General features: G+C 58.1%; 2 protein-coding genes across 4 annotated transcripts; one reads left to right on the top strand and one right to left on the bottom strand.

The window, feature by feature from the left end:
- Window positions 1-59: 59 nt before the first annotated feature.
- Window positions 60-8,949, bottom strand: PDYN (prodynorphin). Of its 3 annotated transcripts, XM_038158510.1 has the most exons (4): window positions 3,888-4,990; window positions 2,862-2,963; window positions 2,055-2,202; window positions 60-1,811 (listed from the first exon to the last, which is right to left on the bottom strand). In XM_038158510.1, exons 2-4 carry the CDS (start codon window positions 2,879-2,881, stop codon window positions 1,260-1,262), a joined length of 720 nt encoding a protein of 239 aa, XP_038014438.1. In that variant the 5' UTR covers window positions 2,882-2,963; window positions 3,888-4,990; the 3' UTR covers window positions 60-1,259. The 3 variants fall into 3 exon arrangements, with proteins under 3 accessions (XP_038014438.1, XP_038014437.1, XP_038014439.1); XM_038158509.1 differs by lacking the exon at window positions 3,888-4,990 and having other exon boundaries at window positions 2,862-3,600; XM_038158511.1 differs by lacking the exons at window positions 2,862-2,963; window positions 3,888-4,990 and adding an exon at window positions 5,003-8,949 and having other exon boundaries at window positions 62-1,811.
- Window positions 8,950-9,550: 601 nt separating this feature from the next.
- Window positions 9,551-26,712, top strand: STK35 (serine/threonine kinase 35; the record flags this gene model as incomplete). The annotated part of the gene is made up of 3 exons (XM_038159395.1): window positions 9,551-10,316; window positions 15,637-16,384; window positions 22,588-26,712. Coding segments are annotated over 2 exons (1,479 nt in total), but the record flags the coding sequence as incomplete, so codon positions are not given.
- Between the last annotated feature and the right edge of the window lie 1,178 nt (window positions 26,713-27,890).

Consider the following 27,890-nt stretch of genomic DNA (forward strand, 5'->3'; position numbering starts at 1 on the left):
TGCAGGGAGCTGACCAGACTGGTGTGGAGGCAGGCTTGGTGCTGGCTCCAGCCTGGGCTGTGAGTGAGCTGAGTGTTCCAGTGCTCTGCAGTGACCTCCCCACTTTCCCAACCTGGAGCTGGTGCCTGGGCTGTGTCTGGGGCATGAACTGTGTCTCACCAGAGCCAGGAACTGCCATGTGGGGCTACACAGACACTCAAAAGGGAAGTTGCTGACCAGGTTGGGCTTCCAGAGCGCTGAGCTGCTGCTGGAGGGGTCACTGAGCAGAAAAGGGACAGTTTGCCCCCTGCCCTCAGCACAACTGCCCCTTCCCAGCTGGGCAGCAGCTGTGATTCCCAGGGGAGTCTCCCCTGCCTGCTGCTCCAGGAGGTGCCTTGCCAGCACCATACACACACCCCTGCAGCAGGCTGAGCATGCCTGCCCTGCACTTGCTCAGCTGAGATGGCCCTGTCACCCTCAGGGTACAGCTCCAGAGGTGCGTGGGGCGCCACATTCCTTTTGGCACCTGTGGCACAGGAAGGATACCACTGTGTGCTGCCTGCAGGTCTCACAGCCAGCACCCCTGGCCCATTTGGGTGCCCCAGTTTGGGGTGCTTGCTCTGCCCTGCAGAGCACGCTCAGCACCCAGCATGGCTTCAGCTTCGTTGGCATCTGCCTTTTATTGACTGCGGGGGGGAGTTGGGTGTTGGGGCATGGGGCAGACCCTGCCTCTAGAGTTGCTCTTGGAGGGGGAGCCCAGGGGCACCAGGTGGGTGCTGGGATTGGTGGGGCGCTGTGAGAGGCTCGGGGAGGGGAGTGGGAGCTGGGCTCAGCACTGCTCGAGCACCTGGTGATGGTGCTGTGGTTCCACCAGCCACCTCTGCCCGTGGCCACGGCAGCCACCTCCCCGATCCTGCCCTGGTTCATCCTTCCCAGTGCTCGGAGCCCCCCGCCCTGTACCTCAGCTCTGGTGGTTTGCAGAGCCTGCTGTGCTCTGGCAGCCACGGGAGGATGGAGGATCTGTGTCCCCAGCAATCTGCCCCTGGGACCCCTGGGCTGGGCCACAGCCACACCGCCAGCAGCCGGAGGAGTGGCACTGTCCCCTCCGTGCACAGGATGGGCAGGTGAACCAGAGAGGGACATGGGATGGAACTCACGGTCCCCTGAGGGAATGAGGCAAGGGTGACACCAGCCACACCGGGCAGGGCACAGGGCTGGGGGCGATGGCACAGTCGGGGTGGCAGTGTGGGGACCGTGGTGCTGCCATCCCACGCCTGGCTCTATAGGTCTGACACCTCCCCTGAGTAGGCGCTGGGGTCCTCGTCCGACCGCGTGGTCACCTTGAACTGCCTCCGCAGGAAGCCCCCGTAGCGCTTCTGATTGTCCCACTTGAGCTTGGGGCGGATGCGGCGCAGGAAGCCCCCGTAGCGCTTGTGCAGCTCCGGCCCCCCGGCCTCCGTGGGCTCTTCGTCCCCGTCCCCTGCCGGCCCCGGGTAGTCCTCGGGGGCCGCTCGCTCGCCCGGCTTGCGGCTGAAGCCCCCGGACTTCTTGCTGAGGCCGCTCTTGCCGTGAGCGTTCTCGCGGAGCAGGGACAGCAGCTTGGCCTTGGACATCATCTTCATGAAGCCCCCGTAGCGCTTGGCCGGTGCCGGCAGCAGCTCTGCGGGGCCCAGACCCTGCTCCGGCTGTGCCTCATCCTCCTCTGCCTCCCGTGGGGACGGGTCTGTCCCCTCGGCCAGGGCCACCAGCGGGGCCAGGAGCGCCAGCGCCTTCCTGCACATCTCCCACTCGGGGCCGGGTGACAAGGAGCCCTGGCATTCCCAGAGGCACATCTGTAAAACAGTGGCCACAGGTGCTCGGGGTGAGCTCCTGCCTTCCTCCCACCCCACCCCAAGCCCAGGGGTCCGTGCCCACTGTGCTGCTCAGCTCGGTGAGAAGCCAAAGTTTGCACAGCCCCAGCACCCTGGGGTGCCCGTGACCACCACACCAGGTGCCACCCAGCTGTGCCACCCTGCACCCGTGACACTCCACTGCTGTGGCTCCCTGGCTTACGTCCGTGTGGGGCCAGCACTCACCAGGGGCTGGACGCTGCTCTCGGCACCGCGGGTCTGGGCTGCGCAGAGGGAGCACTGGGTGACACAGTCAGCAGATGCCACCGCAGACAGGGACAGGCAGAGTGCCAGTGCCAGTGCCCGCCGTGCCATCTCGCCCTGCAGATGCTGCCTGGAGAGGGGAAGACAGCACAGAGCCTGTCACCATCCCTGTGCCAGCTCTGGGGGGCCATCACCACTGCACAGGCACCGGGCACCTACCACTCCATCTGTGAGCTGCTCCTGGGATCATACAGAGGGACCTGTGCCTGTGTCCATTCCCACATGACTCACCTCCGGGTGCTGCTCCCAGCAAGGACACCACAAGATGTGACCCCTTACCCTGGCTGCAGCCTGGTCCTTGGCACAAGCCCAGAGCCATAGCCAGTCCCTGGTGGCCACCAAGTCACTGTGGGCAGGACCACTGTTGCATCTCGTTGCATCTCCTCTCATCTCAGTTCTATCCCATCTACCCTCTCCATCTCTTACCATACCATTAGAAAGAAAAGTCCCTTTTTTCCCCAGCATTGGTTTCTCTGTGATTGCCACGTCTGTGTGGCACAGGCAGATGAATCACCAGCTCTTCCCCTTGCTTTGGGGAAAGGAACCACAGCAAACGGAGCTGCGGTGGCGAGTGGATGGGGTGATGCCATGGCCCAGTGGGGACTCACTGCAGGCTGCTGTACCCCACACCAGGGCAGCCTCATCTCCCCTCCCTCCCACCCACCAAGTCTGCTGGGCTGGTGCATCAGGGGAAAGGGGGAAAAAGGAGGACTCTGGGTTCAAGCCTACCTGCAGGCCACCATCGCCATCCTCCAGACGTTTGCGAGCTGTGATGGAGCCTCTGGCCTCTGCGGATGGACCAGGACGCTGTGCTCAGCTGGGAGAGGGGCTCTGCAGGTAAACCTGACCCTGGATGAGGCTGGAGGGGCCACTGCCAACCCCAGCTGCAGTGCCACAGGATCCCAGTGCCACTGGGACCGTGATAGCCCTGGAGTAAGATCCAGCCCCAAAGGGGTGCACTGGCTGCAAGCCCCTGCCTGCCTCCATTGCTGCTTTTATCTAGGGTGGGTAAGGCATGACCCAGAGGGATCTGTTACACATTAATGACGCATATTAGAGACTATTGTGCTCTCCAGCAGTAGCAGCTAATGTACTGTAATTGGTACTGATGAAGAATTGTTAATGCCACAGTATTAATTCATGCTAGATTAAAATTTAATTTAAATTATCTGCACCATCGTGTGTCGAGCTGTCTGCATTCCTTGGCTGCACAGCCACCAGCTCCGTGAATCCTCCCAGTGCCCTGGCAGCGTGGCAAGGAACAGGATGGCAGCTGCCCAGGATGGCAGGGGCACGGTGGGACCTCAGCCAGCCCTCGACTCTGAGACACGGGGACAGTCCCTTATTGCGTCAGGGCCACCGAGACCGCACCGAGGAGTGAGGACATGCCAGCCACACAGGTAGGTGCCAGCTGCAGCACTGGGGGGAATGAAGCTCCCAAAAAGAGCTGATAACTGCTTCTCAGGAGCCCCCCTGGGAACCTTCCCCTCCCTTTCCCCACCCGCTTCCCCTCCCTTGCTCCTCCGCTGCCGCTATCCCCGTGGGACAGGGATGGCACCGGGAATGTTCCCATGCAGGGAACAGCTGCTGGTTTGTCTGACACTGCACAGTTCAGACCTCTGGCACTCCAGACACGGCGTGTCCCACCCCTGCCACCCTACTGCCGACGGAGGATTTCATGGCACTCAGGGGAGCTGCAGTTCTCCGAGCACAGCGTGGCCAAGGACATCCTGGGACACCCCACTGCAAACGTACCGTGTCCAGGTGGTGCCACAAATGTCCCAGCAGTGCTCTGCCTGCTCCTGATGCTGGGATAAGAAGGACTGGCAAAACGGGAGCAGGAAAAGGGGAAGAAAACAAAGGGCTTTGGACAAAAGAGGAAAGAAGCAGCGGGGAGAAAAAAAGCGAAAACACAAAGGGAGGAAAAAGAAAAGCAGAGTTCGAGCTCAATCCTGCGTTACCTGGAGGAGCCCAAGACTCCGGAGCCATCCCTCCTGCAGGAACACCTTGGAAGGATTGTGGCAGGGTCTGTCAATGCCAGCACTGAGTCCCAGCCTCTGTGGCCACTCTCAGCACATTCTACCTGTGCCAGGTGCCTGCCAATGTCCCTTCCTCCCCTGTCCCATTTCCACTTGAGTCTTCAAATACCAGGCTTTGCTTTGGAAAACCCCCCCAGCTGCATCCATGCACCCCAGGGGCCAATTACAGACCTGGTGACCCAAGGAGGGATGAGGAATCAGGACTCTGTGTGTTGGACAGCAAAGACTGACCCCATCTTGACTAACCTGTGCTTACACCTAACAAAGGATGTGAACAGCTCTCCCAGACTGAGCAGATCCCTCCTCCCACACAGGTCCAACTCCACAGGTTTGGATCCTACATATAGTTCTGGTGGAAAAGAACAATCAACATCTCCTTTCCTCACCTCCAAAAATTTCCTGGAAACACCATCAGGACAAGGCTTCTCAAAAAAGCTGGTAACTTTTGGAATAGAATCACTCAAGCACTGCAGCCACACTGCTGCTTGAGCCAAGAAGGGGGAGAGAGAACCCCCCACCCTCTCTGCCCACTCCCTTTGCCCCTCCAAGCTCTGGGTGATTCTGCTGCCAGGATGGCAGGCACAGCATCAGCACAGAAATGAACCCCAGCAGAGCTCTGGACAGCTGCTCGTGGGCTCTGAAACCACTCAAGGGACGAGAGGGACCTGCAGCCATGTGGAAGCTCCCCAAAATAACACAAGTCCGACCACAAGCCACTCTTAGCAGCGCTGCTCAGGGGGTGTTCTTAAACTGTTGCTTTTTGGGGAGCAAGAGCGATGCCCTGATTGTGCCCACGCAATGGAAGGGGGATGACAACCCCGGCAGCCCTACCTGCCGCCGCTCCCTGTCCCGCCGAGCGCCCGCTTCGCCAAGTCAGGACGGGTCGTGGCTGATGGGCGTCCCTCCGCGGGCGTCAGGCTGCGCCAGTCATCGGTGGCAAGGCCACACTGGCAGGTGGCCCCACGGTGCTGCCCGGGTTGCCCACCGGACTCGCCGCCGGCTGCCTCTCACCCCGCTTTTATGGCCACGGAGTCTCCTCCTGCGGCGGGGCCCGGCTGTGCGCGGCGGCAGAGCCAATCGGGGCGAGGGAAGCTGTGAATAATCAGCCCCGCAGCATCCCCGCCACCTCCCGAGCAGGCTCGCCCGCACCGCCGAGGCCTCCCCGCAGCCCCCGGCCGCCCCGGGAATCGGGGTGCACGTCCCGCCACTCGGAGGCATCCGACGTGCCCGGCCTCGGTCCTCGGGGCCGAAACGCGTGCCCCAGACAAGGAAGGTGGCAGAGGACTGGGATGGGGTCTGTCCGTCTTCCCACACAGCTGCGTCCCAGAGGGGTTTGGCTGCTGGGGAGTGAAACCCCTGGACAACGAATTCAAATCGTGTCCAAGAAGGGTGGAGGGGGAAAGATGAATCCCTGACCTCCTCTCACCCTGCTCCCCAGGCTGGGGAGAGGCACCATCCTCGTGGGATGCTGGGGAGAGAAGTGCGCCCATCCAGAGCTGCCGGAAAGGGAGAGAGGGTCTTCATGCCCTGGGAAAGGGATGTCCCAACCCACCCAGCCTAGCTGCTGTCAGGTGAAAAAGCCTTTGCATAGAAACCCCCCAACCTCTGCGATGCCAGAGCTCAAAGCCCAGCTCCACATCTCCCTGAAGCCCCTCCTCATGAGGGCAAACACTGAGACGAGCCAAAGAGGCAGGGGCAGATGAGTGGGGGGAAAAAGACACCCCCACTTTCCTCACTCAGCCCTGATTCCTGTTCTCACACATTTCCAAGTCTGATTTGGGGATAAAGGAGAACAGCACTGGGGCAATGACAGGCAATCCCTGAGCCCCTGCATCTCTGTCCCACTGCACCATGTCACAACAGCCGTGTGGGATGGGGGTCCGAGGCACAGACCCCACAGGACATCCTGCAGCGGCCCCACACCCCGGTGGGTGCAGACACATCCCCTGCGTCGCCGGCAGTGCAGCCAGTCCTCTTGCCTTGAAGATGGAGCTATTTTTATCGGAGCTCAAGAGGGATGTTTCCCAGCAACCTGCTGTTCTCCCAGCTCGAACACCAGCTGCTGGACCTGGTGCCCCCTTGCTCAGCCCTCCCAGCACTGGTGAGGGAAGTGGGGGCCATCGACAGGACTGGGACCCTCTGCTGGGCACCCAGCAGCCACGGCAGCCTGTGCCCGTGGTCCTCTGTCGGGGCTGGTGATCAGGACCATCAGCATCCCCCTGCTCCTTGAAAAGCAGGCGGGACCCACGGCTTTTGTCTGGAGGTGGATTTTAACCCATCCAGGCTGGGGCTGCGCCAACACGGAGGGACCAAGGGAGCAGCACAGGGGGTGGGGGGCGAGGGCAGAGCCCTTCATCCTCCTCAGGGTCAATGGAGGAACCCACCCCTCCGTCCCTGGGCTGCAGTGAGGGGGGATGGAGCTCAGGCCCCGCAGGGGCAGAGGGCGGCCGCGGCCCCGCCTCGCTGTGTCGGGGTGTGCTGGGCTGGGCAGGCACAGAACAAAGCTGAGAAGAACAGAACGCATCTGCAAACGACCGCAACACCCTGGGCGAGGGGCTGTGGGCAGCCCTCGGGCAGTTTAACCCTCGGTGCTGGGACTGATGGCCGTGCGGGCACCACAGACACGGCGGGGTGGAGCATTTCTACACCAAAGCCATTATTTTGATATGAATATGTGTATATGCATATATGCACCCAGCGGCCTGGGGGGCAGTCACCTCCCCGCACAGGGTAATTGCACACGAGGGACATGTGATAGGGATTGAACAAATCCCAAGGACGCAGAGGGAAAAGTCGTTTGGAATAAGGCTCCTTCCCTTTGCTCCGGGTGGGAGGTCGAATTACTCCTGTCCCCAGAGCAAAGTGCCACAGACCTACTGAGCTGAGTAAGAGGGTCCTCCAAGGGTCCAGGGCGTGGAGGGTGACAGGGTCCCCCGGGAGCGGAGTTGGAAGCCAGCCCACCCACCAGCAACTCAACTTAATATTCATCTGTCTCTTCCTAATGGGAAAGCGTCTGTGAGTCACACTGACATTTCCCTGGGACAATGGTAATTAAGTGCCTGGGTAAGTGAAATGCGCGGTAATAGAAAAGTTAACTTTTCCTAACTACATGAGTGAAAGGCGCGTTCGGCGAGGAGGGGGCCGGGCGTGCCAGGCACCCGCGGAAGCAGGTGGGAGTTAATGTCATCTCGCGTCACACGGCGCTGCCACTCTGCCCCTGAGCCCCCCCGAGGGACTCTGCCCCGGACCAGACAGGGCTCCCCACGCGGGGTGGGGTAAATCGCCCCTGCGGCTGGTACAAGCTCTGCCAGCCGGCGGGGCTGTCCCCAAGCACAGGGACCGCGACCCAGAGCTGCCGGCGGGAGCTTCTGCAGCACGGTCAGCTTCATCCCATGCAGGGACAGGGCTTTCCCAGAAACTCTCAGAACGTTTGCACTCCTGCCTGGCCTTGCCGTAAGCAGGAGAGGGAGGTGTTCAGATGCATTTTGCGGGACACGGGGAGGATTGCGGGGTGGGCGATGCCCGGGGCTCCGCTCCACACCGCCCGCGGGAGCTCCGATCCAGCGGGACCGCACCGGAGCGGGCAAAGGGAGCACCGGAGCAGGGGACGGTCAGCGCTGCCCAGGCGGGCACACGGTGACCTCCCTGCGTGGGCAGCAGGCACAAGTGCCACTCCACGGAGGCACGAGAAGCGGCGCTCTCGTAAACACGGCGAGTCACGCCGCTGCCACCGGCGCTCCGGGCTGCCGAGCGGCACCGGGGGCACGGGGCTGCGGCACGACCCCCGCGGCCTCCCCGGGAGGCGGAGTGGCTCCGTTTAAAAACAAATTGAGGTCAAAGCACTTGCAGGAGCTGCAGCCGGAGCCGTGACACCGCGGGGCAGCCCCGCATTAGAGTCGCCGGTGGCTCCGGGGGTCATCGTTCCTTCCCCGGGGGGAGCAGCGGGACGCAGCCGGGAGTGCCGGGGCTGCGTGGCGCCACATGGCTCAGCAGCGGGTCAAGAAACCTGGGGATTTTGAGAGCTCCCCCGTGAACCGGCTCTGCAGACGCTGTCTTTGACCGGCCGCTGCCAACGGCACCGCGCGGGGGGCAGGAGAACGCGGGAGAGGCGGCTGGAAAAGCACATTTGGGTTGGATCCTCATTCCCTCCCCGAACCCACGAGGAGCGGGACGGCGGCGTGCAAAGCCCCGAGCCCGGGGGCTGCCAGCAGCGCCGGGATAGGATGAGACCTCCGGGCAGCCCGGAGTGAGCGGATCCTGGGGATGCCCGCGGCCCGGGGAGCGAAAAGCAATTTTGGGACGGTGCGTGGGACAAGGACCTCTGTGGTTCACCACTCCTGCTCGCAGGAGAAACGCCACCAAACCAGCCAAGACTCAACCCCGCGGGGACACGGCCATCGCGGGGGGACACGCTGCAGCCCCGCGGTCTCCCCCGGCCCTCGCCGCCCCTCGGGGTCCCGGCGTAGGGCGGTCGCCGCGTCCCGCTCTCGGTGGCCAGTGCCTGTTCCACCACACGGACACCCGCTGGGTGCCGCGCCAGCCTGGGCTGCCCCCAAAACCCTCGGTCCCGGCTCGCAGGCATCCTCTCGAAATCGCAGCCACTTTCCCGGGGAACTTCCAGTTGGAAACTGCCCGGTGATCCCCGGCAGTGGGGTCGAACCGTCGGGGTGAGCGCGGTGGCCGGGAAGGGCCCCCAAATGCTGCCGGAGCTGTGAAACCGGCCCCGAGCTTCAATCCCCCCTTCCCGGTGCGGCTGCACAGCGCCAGGTCACCGAACATGCAGCACCGGGCGGCTGCCGCCGGCGCAGCGCATCCCGGGGATTTACCGGGCGCCGAGGATTTATTGGGTCCCGGGGCACCACCCCGTCCCCGGGGAATCACCTCCCGCCGGGTCATCACCTACAACGTGTGCACCGCCCCCCTCCCCGGTGCATCACCGCGTCCCGGAGCATCACCCCCCACGGCGGCATCACACACAGCCCTCCCCGGTGCACCCGAACCCCCGGTACCGCACGGCTGCCGCCGGTGCACCGCTCCCCCCAACCCATCCCGGAGCATCCCGCCCTCCCGGCGCACCGCCCGTCCCGGGGCGGTGGGAGGGGGCTGCTGGGGGCGGGTCACCCCCCGCCGTTACATAAGGGGTTACGTCAGGGCGCGCGGCCACGCTCTTATCCCACCGCTGCCGCCGCCGCCGCTCCCCCACCCCGCCCATTCACTCGCCGCCGCGCAGCGCCCGGCCCGGAGCCCCCGCCGCCGCTCCCCAGGTGAGCCCCGCGGGCCAGGCCCGAGCCCGCACCGCCTTCCCCGGGCCGCAGCGGGAGGGAAGGGACGGACGGGGGAGACCCGCGGCGGACGCCGGGGCCCCCATGACCGGCCTGTTTACACCGGCGCGGCGCGTACCACCGTGGCGGGGGAGCGGGAGGGGCCTGCCGCCGCGCTGAGCCCCGGCCGCGCCGAGCCGCGCTGGCGGCGCCGCGACCCGGTTACCGCGCCCGGGGCGGGAAACCCGGACCTCCATTTCCGAGTACGGGGCCGGCACCGGGGAGAGGCCGAGCCCCGTCGCGGCGGCCGCCGCCCCCCCCCGGCGCCGCGGTGGTTCGGCCCGCGCGGCCGCGATTGGCCCAGCGCTTAAAGCGGCCGGCAGCGCGCGCTTTTCCGCCCCGCGGCGCGGCGGCGGCATCGGCGCGTGCCCCCTCGCCCGCGCGGCGCTGCCCGGCACGCGGGGCGGGGGGGGCCATGGACGGCGGCCGCCGCGGGACACAAAGGATGGGGCGGCGGCGGCGGGCGACGCGGCGCGGGGCCATGGCGGCGGCGGTGGCGGCGGGGCCGGGCATCGGCGGCGGCGGCAGCCCGCGGTACAGCCTGCTGGCCGAGATCGGCCGCGGCGCCTACGGCGTGGTGTACGAGGCGGTGTCGGGCCGCAGCGGCGCCCGGCTGGCGGTGAAGCGGATCCGCTGCGACGCTCCCGAGAACGTGGAGCTGGCGCTGGCCGAGTTCTGGGCCCTGACGAGCCTCCGGCGGCAGCACCCCAACGTGGTGCGCTTCGAGGAGTGCGTCCTGCAGCGGCACGGCCTGGGGCAGCGCATGAGCCACGGCAACAAGCGCAGCCAGCTCTACCTGCGCCTCGTCGAGACCTCCCTCAAAGGTACCGGCACCCCCGGGCAGCCCCGGCTCGGCCCCGGCGCCCTCCCGGGCTGCCTCCCACGCCCGGGGCCTCCGGGGGCCCTGTCCCTGACTCCCGTGTCACCCATCCCACCCCTGAGCGCCTGGATCTGCCACCTCCCTGCTGCCATCAGTGACCCCCACGCCCGGACCCTCCTGCCCCGCTCCCAGGTTACACCCCCAGAGCAGGGGGCTGCTGGGAGGCCCATGCAGGACATCCTGGTTTTGTCTCCCTTCTTCATGGACACCCTTCCACAGTGCCCACACCTCACGCACTGCTGCTGCCCTCGCTTGCTACCCATCACCCTATTGCTCAAATCCTTCCTGGGCATTGCCTGTGCTTAAGAGCACCCAAAGCTCTCCCCAGCTCTCACAATGCCCTTCCTCCCACCTTGACTCGCTGCATTTCCAGTGGAACCACCCCAGGCTCTCCCCGCAGTGCCCCTGAGCACCCATCACCCCTGCACGCTTGGGGTCCTCTCTCTCTGGGGTATCTGCTCTAGGCTTGCTCCCATCACCCATCTCTGTCCTGTCCCTGCCGGGCTCCCCACAGGGTCTCTTTGCTGCCACTCACCCTGAACACACCTGAGGGACCCTTGTTTTGGACCCCATGCTGTGCCATCCCCTCCACTCTCCCTTTCCTGCTGGATGCTCCCAGGAAACCATTCCCTAAGCCCCACCCATGTCTTGCAGCAATGCCAGTGGGGTCCCTCCGTGTGCCCTGCAGTCCCGCCCCCAGTCCTGAGGGATCCTCTTGCCACCTCCAGGTTCAAACCTAACCCTTGGGGAACATCCCCATGTGCTGGACCCCTGGCCAGCACTGACTTGTCCTCCCTTACACCCCAAATCCTGAGGCTCCATCTGCTCCCCTGGCCTGTGCCACAGGCCCCACACACCCCCTTGGGGACCTTCACAGCCTGTGACTGCCCCAGTCACACCAAGGGGACATCTCCCCCTCTCTGCCCAATGTGCTCCCCATCTCTGAGCACCCCAAGGCTGCAGCCTGTTATGGCTCAAGCTCTCACAGCTTTAGGTCCCTGTGTCCCCCCAGTTTCTGGCTCCATGGGAGCAGCCCTGGAAGCACTAATGCCTGTAGCCCACGCTGATACCCTCATTTTCCCCTGGGGTCCCTCAGCAGCATCACGGGGCTGTCAGAGGTCACCTTCTCCTGTCACAGTCGATAGTTGTGATGGTGACATCTCCAAAATGCTCCCTCCCTTTGCTCCCTTGGCTGCTTGTCAGACCCAGCTTTGCCAATGTGCTGTGAAGATGTGGAAAAATACAGGAGCCCTGTGCCCTCGCTGCCCCCGTGCCTCCCAGCCTGCTGTGAGCAGAGCCAATCCCCCAATCCTTCCTTCCCTAAACTTGTGTGCCAGGATTCCTGTCAGCTCCTTGGGGTGTTCAGTCCCCCTGAGCCCCCAGAATCTGTACCAGGCACTGAGTTCATGCAAAGCTCCTGAGATCCATCCTCTGAGCAAACCTGTGGCTCTGACTGTCCCTGGTGGGTGGACATGTCCAGACGTGCCTGGCTCTCCCCATGCATCCCAGCTCCTGCTCTTCCTTCACACAACCACCCAAGGGAGGCTCCCCGAGAAGGGCAGTGTCCAAATTCCTGTACAGCCAGGGCACACAGCTCCCTGGGAGAGGAGCCAGCTCTTGCCTTTGGGTGTGTCCAGCTGTAGCAGGAATGGGGGTCCTGCCCTCTCTGTCATGTTGTGTGCCCTGAGGAGAGGTGGCTTGGCTTGGGATAAGCTCTTGGGTAGCTGGAGGTGCCCCATCTCCAGATGGGGAAGGAGACCCATAGATGCCCCATCTCTGGGGGGGGTTGAGCCTTCTGAATTCCCAGCAGTGGGGAGGCTTTGCCTGCTCTGGTCCCACGGCTGCCCCTCAGAGGGGAGCAGGGCTGGGCTCTGCATCCCCAGCCTGGACAGGAGTAGTTGGACTCCCAAAACCAAGCTGGAGCACATTCTCCTTTCTGCCTGCCCTCGGGGCTGTGTTGTGCCAGGCAGCCTGTGCTTGCAGCCTTCCCGAGCCTTGGGTCTGATAGACGTGGATAAATATTTTCAAAACAAAAAAGCTGGAGCAGGATGAGCCCTGCAGGTCTCCCGCTCTCGTTCCCTGCCGGCAGCAGCGGCGGTGGCCGTGGAGCTGTGCTGCCGTGCCATTCTGCACGACCGCAGCTGGGCTATTTACGGGCCAGCGCAGATGCTGTGCCAACGTGCTGGGGCTCAGGGCACGGCCAGGATTAATCTGAGACTTTCTGGATTGGGAGCACAACTGTGGGGATACAAGGCGGGGTTTGGTCTCAGCTACGGCGCAGAGGCTGAACCTTTATCATTTTAACGAGATGCGGAGTAATTAAATTTAAGGGCAGGGTGTGAAAAGGAAGGTGAAAGCTCATTGCTGAGCTGGAAGAGAGGCACCCGTGCAATGTGCTCAGAGCCCTGACACAGGAGCACCTCCAGTGCTTGTGCACATCACATGCCCCCTTGTTCCTAACCTAAAACAGTGACAGAGCTGCCCTTAGTGAACAGGTATGAGGTGTTGCTTCCTGTTCCTCCCATGTCATCTGTGGGGCCATCAACCTGCCACCAGCACTCAGCCTCACTCATGGGCTGCCCTGGCATCACCTATGTGTGTTGCCATCGTTCCAACTGCCTGGAATTCCATGCTGCCAGCTCCCATCTCTCTGGTGCAGCCTCCTTGCTCAGAGGGAGTCAGAGGTTACATGTGCTGGTGGGCACTGGGATGCTGCTTCTGCTCTCACTGGATTTTCATTTCCCCCGTGAAGCTAAGCAAATTAGCACACTGTTAATGAGCTCCCCAGGATGGGGTGGGGGAGGTGTGTGTGTGCTGCTGGAAAGACGGAGTGTGTGTGTGTGCCATGCTGTGTTTGGGCAGGGAGCACATGGGGATGCTGGCTTGGTGATGGAGAACAGGTCCAGCCTGTCACTGGCATCTCCTCAGCTCTTGACTGCTTGTCTTCAGTTTGCTAACATCTCATCTTTAGGGAGCGTCTTTGCCAGCTCTTTATGTTTAAAGCTGTTTGTTTTGAAGGCAGGAAGATGATTTAGCAACTAAAACACTTTCAGATTATAGAAAGAAAATGAGGAAATATTACTTTTGGCTTAAGCCTCTACTCACAATGCTCCACCCAAAGTGAAGTGCCTGGTGCTCACAGCTACTGCTGGATCCCCGTCATCTTTCCTGCGTTTGCTGACGTTCAGGGGCCAAGTTTTAAATCAGAGCCTTCCTTATGCTTAAAACAAACCTTGGCTTGTCAGAGCTAGCAGGTCCTGGCTGCTGCTGAGCCGGTGTTTGAGCCAGGCAAGGGGCTGCCAGCAGTGCTGTGTGGATGCTCCCACCTGGCTGTGTGTGAGGGATGTGGGGCTCTGCCATGCTCCCTGTCATGGTTTGACTCCTGGCAGAGAAGAGACAGACACTCCTGCTCCCTGTGTTGGGGCTGTATGGCTGCAGAGGAGAGCAGGAAAGCTGAACCCTGTGTCCTGCTGTGGTGTCACTGGGATTTAACAAATCAAAGTGGTGGCAGCTGTGTGAGCCAGGCCTGTCCTGGCTGTGCCAGGGTCTCTGCTCCCAGGACAAGCAGCCTCTCCTTCAGCTCCCACGCTGAAGGTCATGTCAAAGGTGGCTTGCACCAGAGAAGCTGCTTTTCCTGGTCAGCATTTTGGTCTTCAGAGCCAAGCTGTCCTGTGCTGCTCTCAGCTGGTCCTTGGGCTTTCATGGTGAGCCTCCTTCCAGCCAGATGAGACCCCCACGGTGCACCCAGTGCCTGTAACTCCACCCTGTTCTTTCATCCCCTAGATCTAACCTTCAGACCTAATCTCAGCAAAAGATTGCTGAGGATGGGGAGGTGTGGCCAAATCCTTCTGTTGTGCAGATTTCCATTTCCATAGCAGTAGCCATGGATACAGACTGTTTGTGCAAATAACCAATATTCCCACCCACACTGACTGCTGACCAGTGCAGCTCAGGGCTGGGTGTCCCTGGTAGTCCTTGGCTTTACCTGCTGCTGGAAGTTTTTTTCCTTTCCCAGATGCTCTCTAGGGCTTCGTTCAAACAAAACCCAACTTTGTCAAATGGGTGGAGTTATTTAACTGCTTTCAAAAACACTTGAGTTCAGCTGTGGGACTTTTTAGCTGTGGCAGAGGTGAGTGGTATCCTCCAGCTTCTCTCTCGTGGTGCTTTAGGATAAGAAAATCAATTTCTAGAGAAAAATTATGCTCTGGTGGTGTGTGCAGGCCCTGCCAATCGCCTGGGTGCTCTCTGGAGGAGACCTGGGGTCTGACCCTGGGGTTTGCATTCCTGGCATCAGCTAATGGGGATGGGTCTGTTGCCAATGCTCCCTGGGGCATCCTGGCATCCCTGGGGAGCACCAGAAGCAAACTTGGCCCCATTAGCTGATATGATGCTGTTGTGTTCTTCACATGTCTAATTGATGTGCAAGAGAGTCCTTCCTTAGGCAGGACTTTTATGGAGTAATGCCTGAGATGCTCTGAGCTTGAGGAGCTCAGTTTGATGTCTGGTGAAGGAAGAAGCTGTTCGGGGTGTAATACTGAGTAGTAGGAGTACTTATAGTCACAAATGTGGCTGAGATTACACTCAGCAAACATTGTGTGCAGCTTGGGCCTCCAGTTTCCTCTCATTAAAGGCTTGTTGGCACTTAATGAAAGCTGGATGAAGTGGCAGAGTTTCCCCAGCACAAATGCAATCCTTAAATGCACAGATTTGTTCTGGGAAGACCCAGTGGGCCACAGGGCTTGGACACTGGTGTGACCACTCTTGCCAAGACTGTGCTGGCACAGTGTTAAGGGCTGTGATTTACTCCCTGTGTGCAGTTCCAGTAAAGTGCATGGAACGAGCCAGCCTTTGCCTCCTTCAGCAGAGCTTAGGTGGGAGAGGAGGCATTCACAGAAGTGATTTTTTTTTCCTGTAGACTCACTGCTAATTGTGCTTTTAGCCTCTGCTCAGAGCCTGGGGAGAATGGCCTGCTGGTAGGATTGAAGATGATGTGTTCTCTACACTTTGCTGGGAGGAGGTTCCTGAGCTGGTTCCCAGCAGTGGGCTTGGATAAACATGGTGCTGGTGTGATCCTGCTCAACAGGATCCCAAAGCACATGAAGCCACAGCAGTGCCAGCATCACTGCTGGTGCTGCAATAGGTCCCAGTCACATTCCCAAAATTTTTGTCATCCACATAAACCAGACCTGTTCCTCAGCCATCCTGGGTTAGCGTGGACTTTGAAATGTGTCTGAAAAACCCACTCTTTTATCCCTTTTGGTCAGGTGAGAGGATCCTGGGCTATGCAGAGGAGCCTTGCTACCTGTGGTTCGTCATGGAGTTCTGCGAAGGGGGAGACCTCAACCAGTACGTGCTGTCCCGGAGGCCCGACCCTGCCACCAACAAGAGCTTCATGCTGCAGCTGACCAGCGCCATTGCCTTCCTGCACAAGAACCACATCGTCCACCGGGACCTGAAGCCAGACAACATCCTGATAACTGAGAAATCTGGCACCCCTGTGCTCAAGGTGGCTGACTTTGGGCTGAGCAAGGTCTGTGCTGGCCTGACCGCTCGGGGCAAGGAGGGTGGGCATGAGAACAAAAATGTGAATGTGAACAAGTACTGGCTATCCTCGGCCTGTGGCTCCGATTTCTACATGGCACCCGAGGTGTGGGAGGGACACTACACTGCCAAGGCTGACATCTTCGCCCTCGGCATCATCATCTGGGCCATGATTGAGAGGATCACCTTCATTGATGCCGAGACCAAGAAGGAGCTGCTGGGGACCTACATCAAGCAGGGGACCGAGATTGTGCCCGTTGGGGAAGCGCTGCTAGAAAACCCAAAGATGGAGCTGCACATCCCTCAGAAACGCAGGACTTCCATGTCTGAGGGGATCAAGCAGCTCTTGAAAGACATGTTGGCTGCTAACCCACAGGATCGACCTGATGCCTTTGAGCTTGAAACCAGAATGGACCAGGTTACATGTGCTGCTTAAATTCAGGGCAGGGCACCGCTGTGCTTTGCAGCTGGGTAAGTGATTTGCAGTTTTTGTCTGATTTCTGTCGGCTGCACTGGCCCAATAGTGCACTTTGTAGTGACACAAAGGAGTCTTTTATGTTCCTAGAGCTATTTCTATAGTGACTCATCAGAGCACTGCTCCTGAGGTTGTTTTCACCTATTCTACTGCAAAAATAAAGTAGGGGTGAGAAATAGAATTATCAGCTGCACATCCTGTCACTGCCTAAGGGCCCAGTGGAGCTGGAAGGGCTGGGCAGGAGCCTTGCTTCTCAGAGGTCCCGGATGGTGGCTGAGACAGGCTGGAGCACAGCAGAGACACCTGCAAGCATGTGGTATGAGCTTTGGTGACATCTGTCTCTCTCAGGGTCAGGGAGGGATCTACCAGTTCTGCCTCCTCTGCTGTGTGATGTAATTTCCACGGTCTGTGCTGGGGCTCCCTGTCTAGCACCATCCCCCTCCCGTGTGACACTTGGGCAGGACACCTCGGGGCCCAGCTGGCTCAGTTAGTAGCACCAAGTGCCACATCTGTCTTGGCACAGAGCTCTTTGCTTTCACCTGCGAGGCACATGGGTCCATCTTGTGGCTCTGTTTCATTTCCCTGTTAAAGGCAGGACTTTGGTCTCCAGCATCTGTGTTTGTAGACCTGTGTCTGCTCAGGAAGGAAGCTTAAAAACAGCTCTGCTCAGACTGAGCTCAGCTCTGTCCAGAGTCCCCTCCCTTCTCCCCCCCTGCTAAACAGTCTCAAGCTCAGAGGTCCTGATCCTGAGGCCTGGGTGGTCACACATGGTCTGGAATGTGGTTTTTAGCTGGCAGTGTCCCTCACCAGTGACACAGAAGGACTGGGAGGTGTTGCCTACATGGCAAAGCTGTCTGTAAACAGAAGCTGTTACTAGGGATTCTCCCAGCCAAACATTTCAATGAAACTGAAGAATTACAGATTACCAGGGGTGAGGCTGACATCTTTCCAGCCCACATCCTTTCTCAGGCTCCTGCAGAGCTGCCTGCCCATCACTAGTCCCAGGAGATCTTTGACAACCTGCCTGTGTCAGGTGCTGCCATCACAGCTTGGGTCCAGCCCTCACCTCATCCCAAAACCACACACAGCCAGCTGGACTGGAGCTGACCATGGATGCAAGAGGGCAGAGAGGGAGGAAATCATGTCCCTGGCCAGCATGCACCAGCCCTCAGCTGCTGGCTGTGTGCTTGTCCAGCTCTGAGAGCAAGCCCCCAGCAGCAGGCAGTGGGGAAGGTGGAGGTATTTTGGCAAGTTTTGCTAAAACCCCTCATTGCTGCCACCTGAGGGTTCCTGAGCTTATGGAAAACGCTGTGGGGCCTGACCCCCCCCTCCCTCTGTGTGCCCAGGTACACTGTGTTCTGTTTGTGGAGAAATAGGGATGGAAATGAAAAGATCCATTGGATGGGTCTTGTTCTTCTCTGTTGGTTTGTCCAAATTGGTCCACAGACCATCCCCTCTGCACTCTTCCACGCACAAAATATTTAACACCGCTCTCAAGTGCGAGTAACTGATTCAAGCAGTGCTGCCTGGGGCTGGATACTGGTCCCGGTGCAAGTGTGGGCTGGGATTAGGGTGGGGGAGTGAATCTGTGCAAATGAGAGCCCTTAAGATGGGTGTGCTCCAGCCTCAGGGCAAGAGCAGACACCCTGCCCTGTGCCCCGGGGCGAGGCGTGGGGCTGTGGGAGCAGCTCTGTCACACGTGGAGGGTCAGGCCGGGCTCTGCCATCTGCGCTGGCTCTGTGCTGACACGATGCTGCTGCGTTATGTAACCAGCCCCTGGCCTCGGGGGAAATTCATCCTGCGCAGATCTGCGGAATAGTACATGAAGGGATAACAAACACCGAGGGGACAGTCCTACCCCGCGGCTGTTTGCTCAAACCAAGCTGCCTCCTGCAGCCCCCCCACCGCAGTCCATCCGTGAGTCTGCACCGATGGCTCCGTGGTGACACAGCTGCAGCGGCCAGGGATGCTCTTACATAACCCAACCTGGCACATGGAGCGTGGTCGCCTGGCCCAGATAGAGCCCAGCACCGGCCATATGTTCCCTGCAAACCCACAGTGCTCCTCTGCCTCACTCGTGGGGCAGCCAGAATATACCTTTCACTTTGCTGTATGGTTTTCCTGGTGTACTTGTGTATTCAAATCAGCCTTCTTCTGACTGCTATTAAATGCAAATCTTAAATTGGAAACTTGCTTGAGAAGCTTAAAATGGGATTTAGAGCAGAGCCTGAATTCTGCTCTCAGGTAATTTTAGTTGACCGAGAAACTCACGTAACCTCTCGCAACTTATTTGTGGCACTGGCGTGTAGCTTTGCTGTGCTGGGTCATGCAGTGGGTTCTTCCCCAGGACAGTTCAGACCTGCTCAGCCTTGGTTCATGTCATAACCTGGAAAACTGTAACCCTCCCTGACCCAGGGAATTGGATTTTTGCTTATTCTTTGCTATGCCACTGACCTCTTCAGATTTCGCTTCATGTCTCAGCAGCTTCGGCTTTAGTTCTGCCACGGATGCTGCATGCACCTGAGAGCTTCATGCTCTGTTACCCTGCCAAAATGCAGATAGAAAATGTCAGTTCTCAGACAGGAAAGTGGTTTTGGCTTGGGTTTTGCTGGACACCGGGCTGCCTGAGGTGGAGATAACTCATTATCTCCTTGCTTTTCCCACTGCTAGTGGCACTGATGCAAATCGTTCCAGCAGAGGTGGCAGCATTTCTGTGGGGAAAACAAAGGTATTCTCTTTTTAATTTGAACACTTCTTCCCTACCTTCTGCAAACGTTTGGATAAAGCCAAGTTTATCTACAGCTCTCTAGAGTTGTTGGCAAAAGCTGCCTTTTGGGCAAAGAGGACAAAAGCCTTTCTAGTACAATTAGGGAGTGGCTGGGTTGTGCTGGGTATCTGCTGATGGGTCTTTTTTGTGATAGCCCAGCGCTAACTGCACTGCCCACTGGGAAGTATTTCACCCTTCATTCCCAGCACTGGAAAGCTGGAATGATTCTCCTTTCCTGCAATGTGAACATGTCTTTTTATGTCATTTTGTCGTTGCTCTCCAGATTCCCTGGGGATGGTGAGGGGCCTCCCAGAGATGCTGCTCTGGTGGGATCCTCTGATGGGGTGGCTTTGTGCAACCCTTAGGCAGGCTGTAGAGGAAAAGGGTACGGTGGCAGTGTGGCCTTTTGCTGCTCCCTGCAGTGACACGGGGGCCTTGGCCACAGAAACACAAAGGGCGAGTACAACATCACCCACCACTGACAGCTATGTGTTTAAGAAACTGTGTGGTTTCGATTCACACAGGACATCAAACGACAATGGTTGTGATCAGTGTAGAGGCAGCTTGTTCTGGTAGATTTGTATTCCATTATCTTTTCACTGTGGATAAAATAGTTGGTCTGATTTTGGGTGGATGCTCAAGATGAATGGCAAGAATCTGTGCAGGCTGCAGCATCTCAGGGGCTGTCATGAGCAGAAAGGTGTTCAATAGCTGTGGCCAGTCTGGCTCTCTCCAGCACTCCTCTCTCACTGGGTTTGATTATTCCAGTTTCAGCTGAAAGTGGCTGTTTGTATTTGCATTGTTCTGCTCTTTGCATTTTACACGTGCACCAGGAGCTGATGCTGAACAAGCTTATCTGCTCACCCTGCATGATGGTGTCTACCCTGGCCAGAGCTCTCTGGTGCTGTGCCCAACCACCCCCAGCACTGCTGATAAACTGCTGCCCTGTGGAATTTCAGAGCTGAAGGAAGGACAGGGATCGGGGACACAGCAGCAGCTCTGAGAGCTGTCAGTGAGCAGGGACTGCTGCATCAAGTTAGATCTTGGCTATTCGTATCACTCAGCTCAAGTTTTACTCACTGGCCTGCTAAAGGACAGCAATTTCATTCCTAAAACAATGTTGGTTTTGACTTTGGGCTGTTTTCAGTGTGGTTTGTGGATCTTGGCATGGACAAAAGCCACAGGACAGTAAAAGCAAGGTCAGTTCCTCTTAGCAGTGAATGCAGCATCACAGGGGCCACCCATGGAGTGGGGACACCCTTCTGGACAGTGTTGATTCTCCCTGGGGTGAAATGAAGCCCTGAGGGTGACCCTAGACCATGTCACCTCTGGCCAGTTGTATTGGTGTTTGTGTTTGCTCATTGTCACCCCTGCTTTGCCTTCTGGGGGAGGTCACTGCAGTTGGATTTAATGATGCACCCAAGGAATGCATCGCAAGTACAGAGCATGAGGGAAGGCTCAGGAGATAAATCAGGCACTCGGCTCCCTTCCCTTGCACTCTGTGTTCCCACGCAGGGGCAGATGACATGGTTAACACGAGGAGCTGCTGGGTTAGCTCTCCCTCTTCTGCTCTGAGTCCTCTCTGCCCTGCAGACCCCACTGCCACCGCCCCTCTGTGACCCACACTTTGGAGTCATCTTGTGTGCTGGGTGAGGACTCCATGGGCTGCTGGTTCACGTCCTGCTGATGCCAAATGAACATTCGAGCTGATTAAAGCTATAAGTGGCATCAGTGGAGGGATTAAAAGCTCTTGAACAAGCCCCTGCAAAAACGTGCGTCAGTGGGGCGAGCTCTCCTGTCTCAGAGCAGTGAGCTCAGGGCTGCTCAAGCAAGCGCCTTCCCTGATAATGTTCCTACTCCAGGGAAGCACAAACAGAAACCCTGCCCTACTTGCTAACGAAGCTGCATAATAGGAGAAACCTTCCAGAAGAATCCTTGTGTGTTTGCCCTGACCTGATGTCTGTGTGCCTCTCGCCTCCTCAAACAGAAAGGCTTTATTCTGATGGCAGCCTGCAAAAGTGGCATCCCTTTGGTTAACCTCTCCTGGAAAGGAGTGTGCCCACGACCTTGCCTTCTGCTCTGAGCAGCCTTGTCCTTTAGAAATGTGTTTCTCAGGCAGGGATTTCTTTAATGAGATTTCCTAGGGCTAAGGTATTGGAGTAATTTGCTGGGCAGTAGCATTTTTTCTGCAGCGGGTCTCTCCCACTGCTCCCTTGGTGTCTCTGCAGAGCCCCTCGCCCATCCCTGGTGGGCTGGGACCTGCCCCTGCTGAATCTGGGAGCTAAATCCACCCCTCACTTTTTTTTAAACTGTCTGAGTTTAGACCTCATGGACCCCCCCCCCCCCCCCCCCACTGCTTCCCAGCACAACCACTGCCCTTGGCTCTGCTGGTGCCTCCTTGAGTTTGGGACATCCTAAAGGATGTATTTTCAGTACAGAAGTGACATCATGTGTACATAGGTGTGCTGTTCTTCTGCTGTCCACAGGGAATTTTCTGGGTTGCAAATAAACTGTGTGGAAAATGCTGGTAGCTTATGTGCAGCATTGAGCATTCCCACGTCCCTCAGCTCGGAGGACAGGAGGGTGCCAGGGCTATGGATGAATGGGTGCAGCACCACTGCTGCTACAGGGACCATGGGGTGCCAGGGCTGTGGATGAATGGGTGCAGCACCACTGCTGCTACAGGGACCATGGGGCTTGTTGTGTGTTGAGGCTTTGGCCAAAGCAAGGACTGATGCAGCAAATCTAACTCTAAAACTCTAAACTGTAAAATCCCTGGCACTGAGTAGGCTGAGCTGCGAACCTCTCCTGCTCTGCTTCCAGTTGCACCAGCCTGGATTTTACTCACCTTTTGCAGAGCCACTCACGATGCCTGAGCTGCTGCTGACGCAGCAGGCAGGTGGTGCAGGGCATCTCTGGGGTTGCAGCTTGTTCCACCTTTCCTGTGGAGTGCATGGAGCCAGCACTCACAGACACATCACATGGACTCTCAAGGCCAGGCTCTGCTGTGGGAACACTTGTCCTTGTTCCAGCAGGACTGTCACTGCGGGAAGCTGTGTGGGATGGGGCTGTGTTGTGGGGGTGTGAGGAGATGCTCAGCCCCAGCCAGCCTGTCCCAGCTCAGCCCCCGCCCTGGGGCAGCTGGATGTGTGCTGTCCTTGGCAGTGTGCTCCATGCACTGCTGTCAGAGTCCTTCTGGGATAAAACTGACTGTAAACTGAGCTGAGTCCCTGTCTGGATCGATAGCCAAAGCACTGGGCAGTAGAGAGGTGTGGCAGCACCCGTTTTGGGCTGACTGGGGTAAGTGGGCAGGTGGCAGGAGTGGTGTCCTACACCCCTTCCATCCAGGAGCCAATGCCTGCAGTCACAATGTAATAACTGAGACAAACCACTGACAAACCTGACCTCTCTTTCTCCTGTTTTTTCTTGCAGATTTATTTACCAGGGACCCAACATCTCCATTATTTACGTGCAACAAGGAAGTCAAAGATAAGGGAAGATGATGATATAGAAGATCCCTGGTCTGCAGGATCTCTGGCAATGTGAAATATTTGGGTGTTAATTTTTGTGTTGGGAAGGGTGTTGCGGGGGTGTGGGAGGGGGCTGCAGGTGCCTGTGGAAGAACACGAGCTGGCAGCTGTCACTCACGAGACTTTGAAACAAGATCAGAGAGCAGAGCTGCCTTGCCCAGCCCTCCCCGTGTCTCCTGTGCTGCTCTTTGACTCAGTAGATGTTTCTAGGGATGTGGTTCCATAAGGAAGTGGGATTCAGCAGCCTCATGGTGAGGTGTGCTGCCAGGTACCAGCTCCAAGTCCAGCTGGGCACGGTTTGGGGTTCAAAGCTATTGATTTTGCCTAGGGAAAATGGGAGCAAAGCGGTGGCTAGGTTTGCACTGGGAGTGCTGTGCTTTAGGAAAAATGAGTCTCTTGGACCACATGTTGCAAGCAGCTCAATAACTTCAGAGCCAGGCAGCTCCTGAATAGGTGGTGCTGCCCAGGCTTGTGAGCAGCTGACATTGGGATAGAGTAGGATAAACAAGCTGGAAAGCCATTTGGCAAAGCAGGTCTTCCCAAGCTGGATTTCATGATCATCTTTGTTGCTGTCTTTCTATACAGAGGGAACTGGGCAGCTGCTGAGTACATTTTCAGGTTGACATCATCCGAGTACAAGAGAAACAGAAAGCAGTCCACTGCTCTGATCCATTTAATGCCAAACTTCAGTCAATAGGAACAATACTTTGGAGAGAAGGAGGTTTGGCCCAATGGGTCAAGAGCTGGATTTTAGCCTCCCACAGGACACTTCCCTGCTAGCTGATGATCTCCAGGAAGCAAAAGGCAATGCTGCTGTTCAGGATAGGCTACAGTACAGTACAGCTCAGGTCAGGACATTGGAACCTCAGGCTGAGCACTTAAACTCTATTTCCTAGCCTATATTTAAAGCAAAACTCATTTTCTGGGGCTGCCCTGTGTTGATGATCTTTAGACTTTGCTCACTGTAAATGCATTGTAAAGCACCACCTCTTCTCCACCCTGCAGCTTCTGAACCACCCAAAATGTTTCTCTGCAGGTGAAATCACCAGCAGTGCTTTGGGAAGTGGGCTAGTCTGACCCAGCATCACTGCTGAGCTGTCTGGGTGCTCAGTCTGGAGCTGGCCGTGGCCACGAGCAGGAGAGGGTCCCCCTGGTCCCCTCATCCCTGGCTCTGGGAACTGCTCCTTGCCTGCAGCTTTTCTCTGCTGTCACTGGAAGGTTCCTAACTGGCAGCACCTCCATGTATCTCCTCAGTGTACTATCCTGACCTCACAGGAATGAATGGAAATGGAGGAAATTCAGGTGGGCTCAGGCAGAGCAGGGAAAGGGGCTGGAGGGGCTTCGTTCTTCTCTTCCATCTTTTCCAGGACACAAAACTAAAGCTGTGGCTGCAGGAAGGCCTGGTCCTTCTTAGGAGGACCAGGAGGCTCCAGACTGGCTGTCTGTGGCTTGTAAAGGTTTGGACAGCACAGATGCACTGCCAAGCCCTTGTTCTCACACTGTGCTACTGTTTGTCCCTAGGGATGCTTCTATGGGCTGCAGCTGGGTGGGATTCCTGCAGCTTCCTGTGCTGCATCCCACAGGAAGGGGAGAGTGAACCATTTACTCACAAGTGCAGTGTTAGTGCCCTGATCACTGGACCATCCTTCCTCCACCTGGCAGAGCCTTTGCTCCTGTCACAGCTGTTCTAACTGAACCCTGGCCTGAACGGGTGCAGTAAGAGGGCAGGAGGTGACGCTGGAAGGCAGTGAGTGGATTGCCCTTTTCTTCTCAGGACAGGAGTCCAGTAGGCCCTGGGAGGGTCAGCCCTCTTGGTCCACTGCTGTTTCAGGCCATCTTCAAACCACACGTCTCCACCTCAGCTTTTGCATTGCAGATGTGTTTTTCAAGCAGCTTGATGTTAGTGAGCTAGACCGTAGTGCCTTACTTAGGATTTAGCAAACACTTCCAAGGAGGAGCCCTAGGGCTGCTAGCCTTTGGCCAACGTGGATGTTTCCCTGATTAGTTTGTCCTTTTAAGAGCATTTCTCTCTGATTTTGCTGCTGTTTGTGTTCAACTTCTCAGACTATATAGGAACCTGCCTTGTGTTTACAGCTCCCCACATCTCTCCTTTAGTTACTTTGGCCCAGACCAGCACTCCCTCTAGAACCAGGTGGGAACAGCTCAAACCTGCATATGGTGTGGGATGAAGAATGTGTAGTCTTTTCCCGGGTGGGTCTTTTGGGTCTCACCTGCCCAGCCCCTGCAGGCCAAACTTCATCCTCTGCTGTGGATGTTTGGCACCAGGATGCACTGCTGGGAAAATCCAAGTTTAAGAAAGCAGCCCCGAGCCTGTGGCCCGTTTCCCAGCCCAGGGCCATGGTGTCTGTCTCTTCCTGGCTGCAGTGAAGCTGAGCATCCAGGTGCTGGGGGTAGCTGGTTGGTGTGGGGGGAGCCAAGCCCCCCTTGCAGAACTCTCTGGGCTCGTTGGCCCCAGATGGTGCCCGTGCCTGGGGAGTGATTGTATGAAACTGTTTACTTCTGATTTTGCTGTTTACAAGAGGGATGTGGGGTGGGTGGGGGGAACAAGCCAAGCCTCAGGAGGATTGGGAACTGTGTTATCTGCACCAGCCTGCAGCAAGGCCGACACCACCGGCGTCACGCAGGTGTCACGGGGATCTCCCGGCCAGCTTTGGTCCATGGGGAGGAAAGCAGAGGTGGCTGTAGCCTAGAGGGGTTAGATTAGCTCCCCTATATCCCCTTGCTGCTGTGTTTGAGGTTCAGCAGTGCTAGTGACAGATAAGAGTTACCCCTGTGGTCTTCCTCTACTCCTCAGGACCCAGCTCCTTCACATATCACAGGCTCCCAGCAGAGCCTTTCTGGAGCAATAAGATGTAAAGCAAGCGTTACCATCGTCGTGGAAATCCTCCGTTGTGTGCAGTGTCTGTCTCCTCCATGTTCAGTACGAGTCTGGGTTTAAGCCTGCCAAGCATCACAGGGCACAAACTGGGATTTGTTTCCCTGGGCTCTCTGCAGGTCGGGAGAACAGGGAAAAGCTGCTGCTTTCCTTCCTTATCCCAGGCCTGTGCTGCCCAAGCCTCACACTACAGCTGCCCAGGGCGAGGGTGCTCCTGGTCCCCTTTCTGGCAGTGCTGGCATGGGATGGGTGAGCAGAGCTCAGCGCTCCACTCCTCACAGCCCCATCCCATCAGCCATTGGGAAAGCAGAGCTCCATTTCCTTTGCGCCGGGCTGCAGCCAGTGCTTGTGCTGCTGCTGTGGGAGGAGTTGTGCCAGTGGCTCCTGTGCTCCTCAGCTGGCTACAGGCACATCCAGCATGTGGGCCCTTCGTGTCCAGAAGCATTTCTCTCTTCAGGGCAGGGTGTCTGGTGGGTGTAGCTGGAAGGGAAGTGCAGGGAGCTGCTCTCTTCCAGCTGTGATCTGCCAGATCACTTCTCTGCAGCCTGCCCAAATGCTTTTAGCCCTGAGGGTGTCTAGGCTGCTAGAAGAGCTCACAGGGGCCACACGGGAGTGCCTGGTGGCCCCAGCCTGGCACCTATTCCCAGCAGCTGCCCAGGCCAACATGGACCTTCAGCTCACTCACCCAGCAGAAAACAGCAGCTTCGCAGGGTGAGCTGCTTCACTACCACACCAGTGGGGTTCTGGGTGAGCCCCAGGACGGGGGCTCGTGGCTGCCCCAGCCCTGTCGAGAGCTCTCCCCGCTCCCCACAGCTCCTGTGCTGAGCTAGCAAGAGCAGAAGGCTTAAACCCAGACTCCTAACTAAAGATAACATTAGTAAATGAATCTGTATTTTTCTTTTTTTTTCTTTTTTTTTTTTTCTTTTTTTGCACAGAAGCTGGTTATCTAGGACCTATGTGTGAACAACTTTATATAAATATTTTTTGTACTTGGTTTTCTTGGGTTGGTATGAAACGTTCTATTTAAGTTTTTTGAACACTGTGGATCCCCTGATGTGTATGAATGGCAGAGGCTTTGTAAATTAAGGAACGTTTGTGTGAATAAAGCTATTTGATGGGGTTGAAAAGCCACACACAACTTGAAACGTGAGCTCTGTTTGTCCTTTGCTGTGCTGGCAGCAGTGGGGTTGAAAGGGCATCCCTGGCAGCAGTGGGCACATCAAGGCCCTAAAGCAGCTCTGGCTCCATCCTGGAGGGCAGGTCCAGCTAAGCCTGAACTGGAACTGGGCTGGCTGGAACTGGGCTAGCTAGCCTGACCTGGGGGCTTAGGGCACTAAACCAAGGCATCCTGGCCAGTGCCAAGCAGAACGTGGCTCCCTGGCATGCAGCACCTGTGGCCCTTTATCCTTGCCCTGGATTAGGATTAGCCCCGTTCTTGATGCAGACACCAAGTAGGACACTGTGATTAGCGGGACAGGCAAGCTTGGCCTCTGCCTGTACAGAAACACTTCCCCATCCTGCCCCTTCCTTCCCATCTGGCCACAAGCTGGCAACCCCATGGTTCAGGAGGCAGAAAGGACCAGCAGCCCCTCACCCAGCTGGCTGCCCACTCTGGAGGTGCCTGCAAACCCCACAAGGAAAATGCCCAGCAGAACTGCCACTTGAGTAGCTGCTGTCAGTTTCTCCCTTTGCACAGATCCTCTGCCCCAAAGCCCAGATGACCAGGCTGGTCACAGCAGCAGGGAGCCTCCGGTGCCACAACTGCCACCCACCATGAGAAAAGCATCACGAGGCCGAGCCGCATCCTGCAGCCGCGGGAAGTTTTCCTGTGGGTGATGTCCGCAGGAGTCCAGCAGCCTGGGGCCACCCCGAGCCGGCGTGGGACACACACGGGATGTCCCGGCAGCCGCCAGCCCTTGCGTAACAGCCCCGCAGCCTCGCAGCGCCCGCGCCGGGACGTGCCGGGCAGCCAGTCCTCCCCCTGCGGCAGCCCCTGCACCGCCGGCCGCCCGGCCGTGGGCTCCCCCCGCGCGGCCGTCAGCATTGTGCGCCTTAATCGCTGCCGACAGGCACCTAAAATGGATGTTTTCAGCCCCGTGGGGCCGCGGGGAGGCTGATCGACCACAAGCTCAGCAATGCCGAGGGGCCAGAGCGGCCGCGCTCGCTGGCTGGCGAGGGGGCCCCAAGCTGTGCTTCCTCCCGCTTCCTGCTGGGGTATCTCGGGCACTGACTGCGCGGCACCCACTGTGAGGGGCAGCCCGGGGGGCTCAAACATCCTCCCCCCAGTCCTGCGCAGAGCATCCTGCCTG

Source organism: Motacilla alba, chromosome 20 (assembly GCF_015832195.1).
Source record: "Motacilla alba alba isolate MOTALB_02 chromosome 20, Motacilla_alba_V1.0_pri, whole genome shotgun sequence".
NCBI classification, from domain to species: Eukaryota; Metazoa; Chordata; class Aves; order Passeriformes; family Motacillidae; genus Motacilla; species Motacilla alba.

Coding starts and splice junctions, on each gene's coding strand:
- PDYN (XM_038158510.1), bottom strand. CDS start 2,881: ATGGCGATGGTGGCCTGCAG. Junction 2,203..2,861: donor ATGGCGATGGTGGCCTGCAG/GTAGGCTTGAAC, acceptor TCCCCTCTCCAG/GCAGCATCTGCAGGGCGAGA. Junction 1,812..2,054: donor AGAGCAGCGTCCAGCCCCTG/GTGAGTGCTGGC, acceptor ACTGTTTTACAG/ATGTGCCTCTGGGAATGCCA.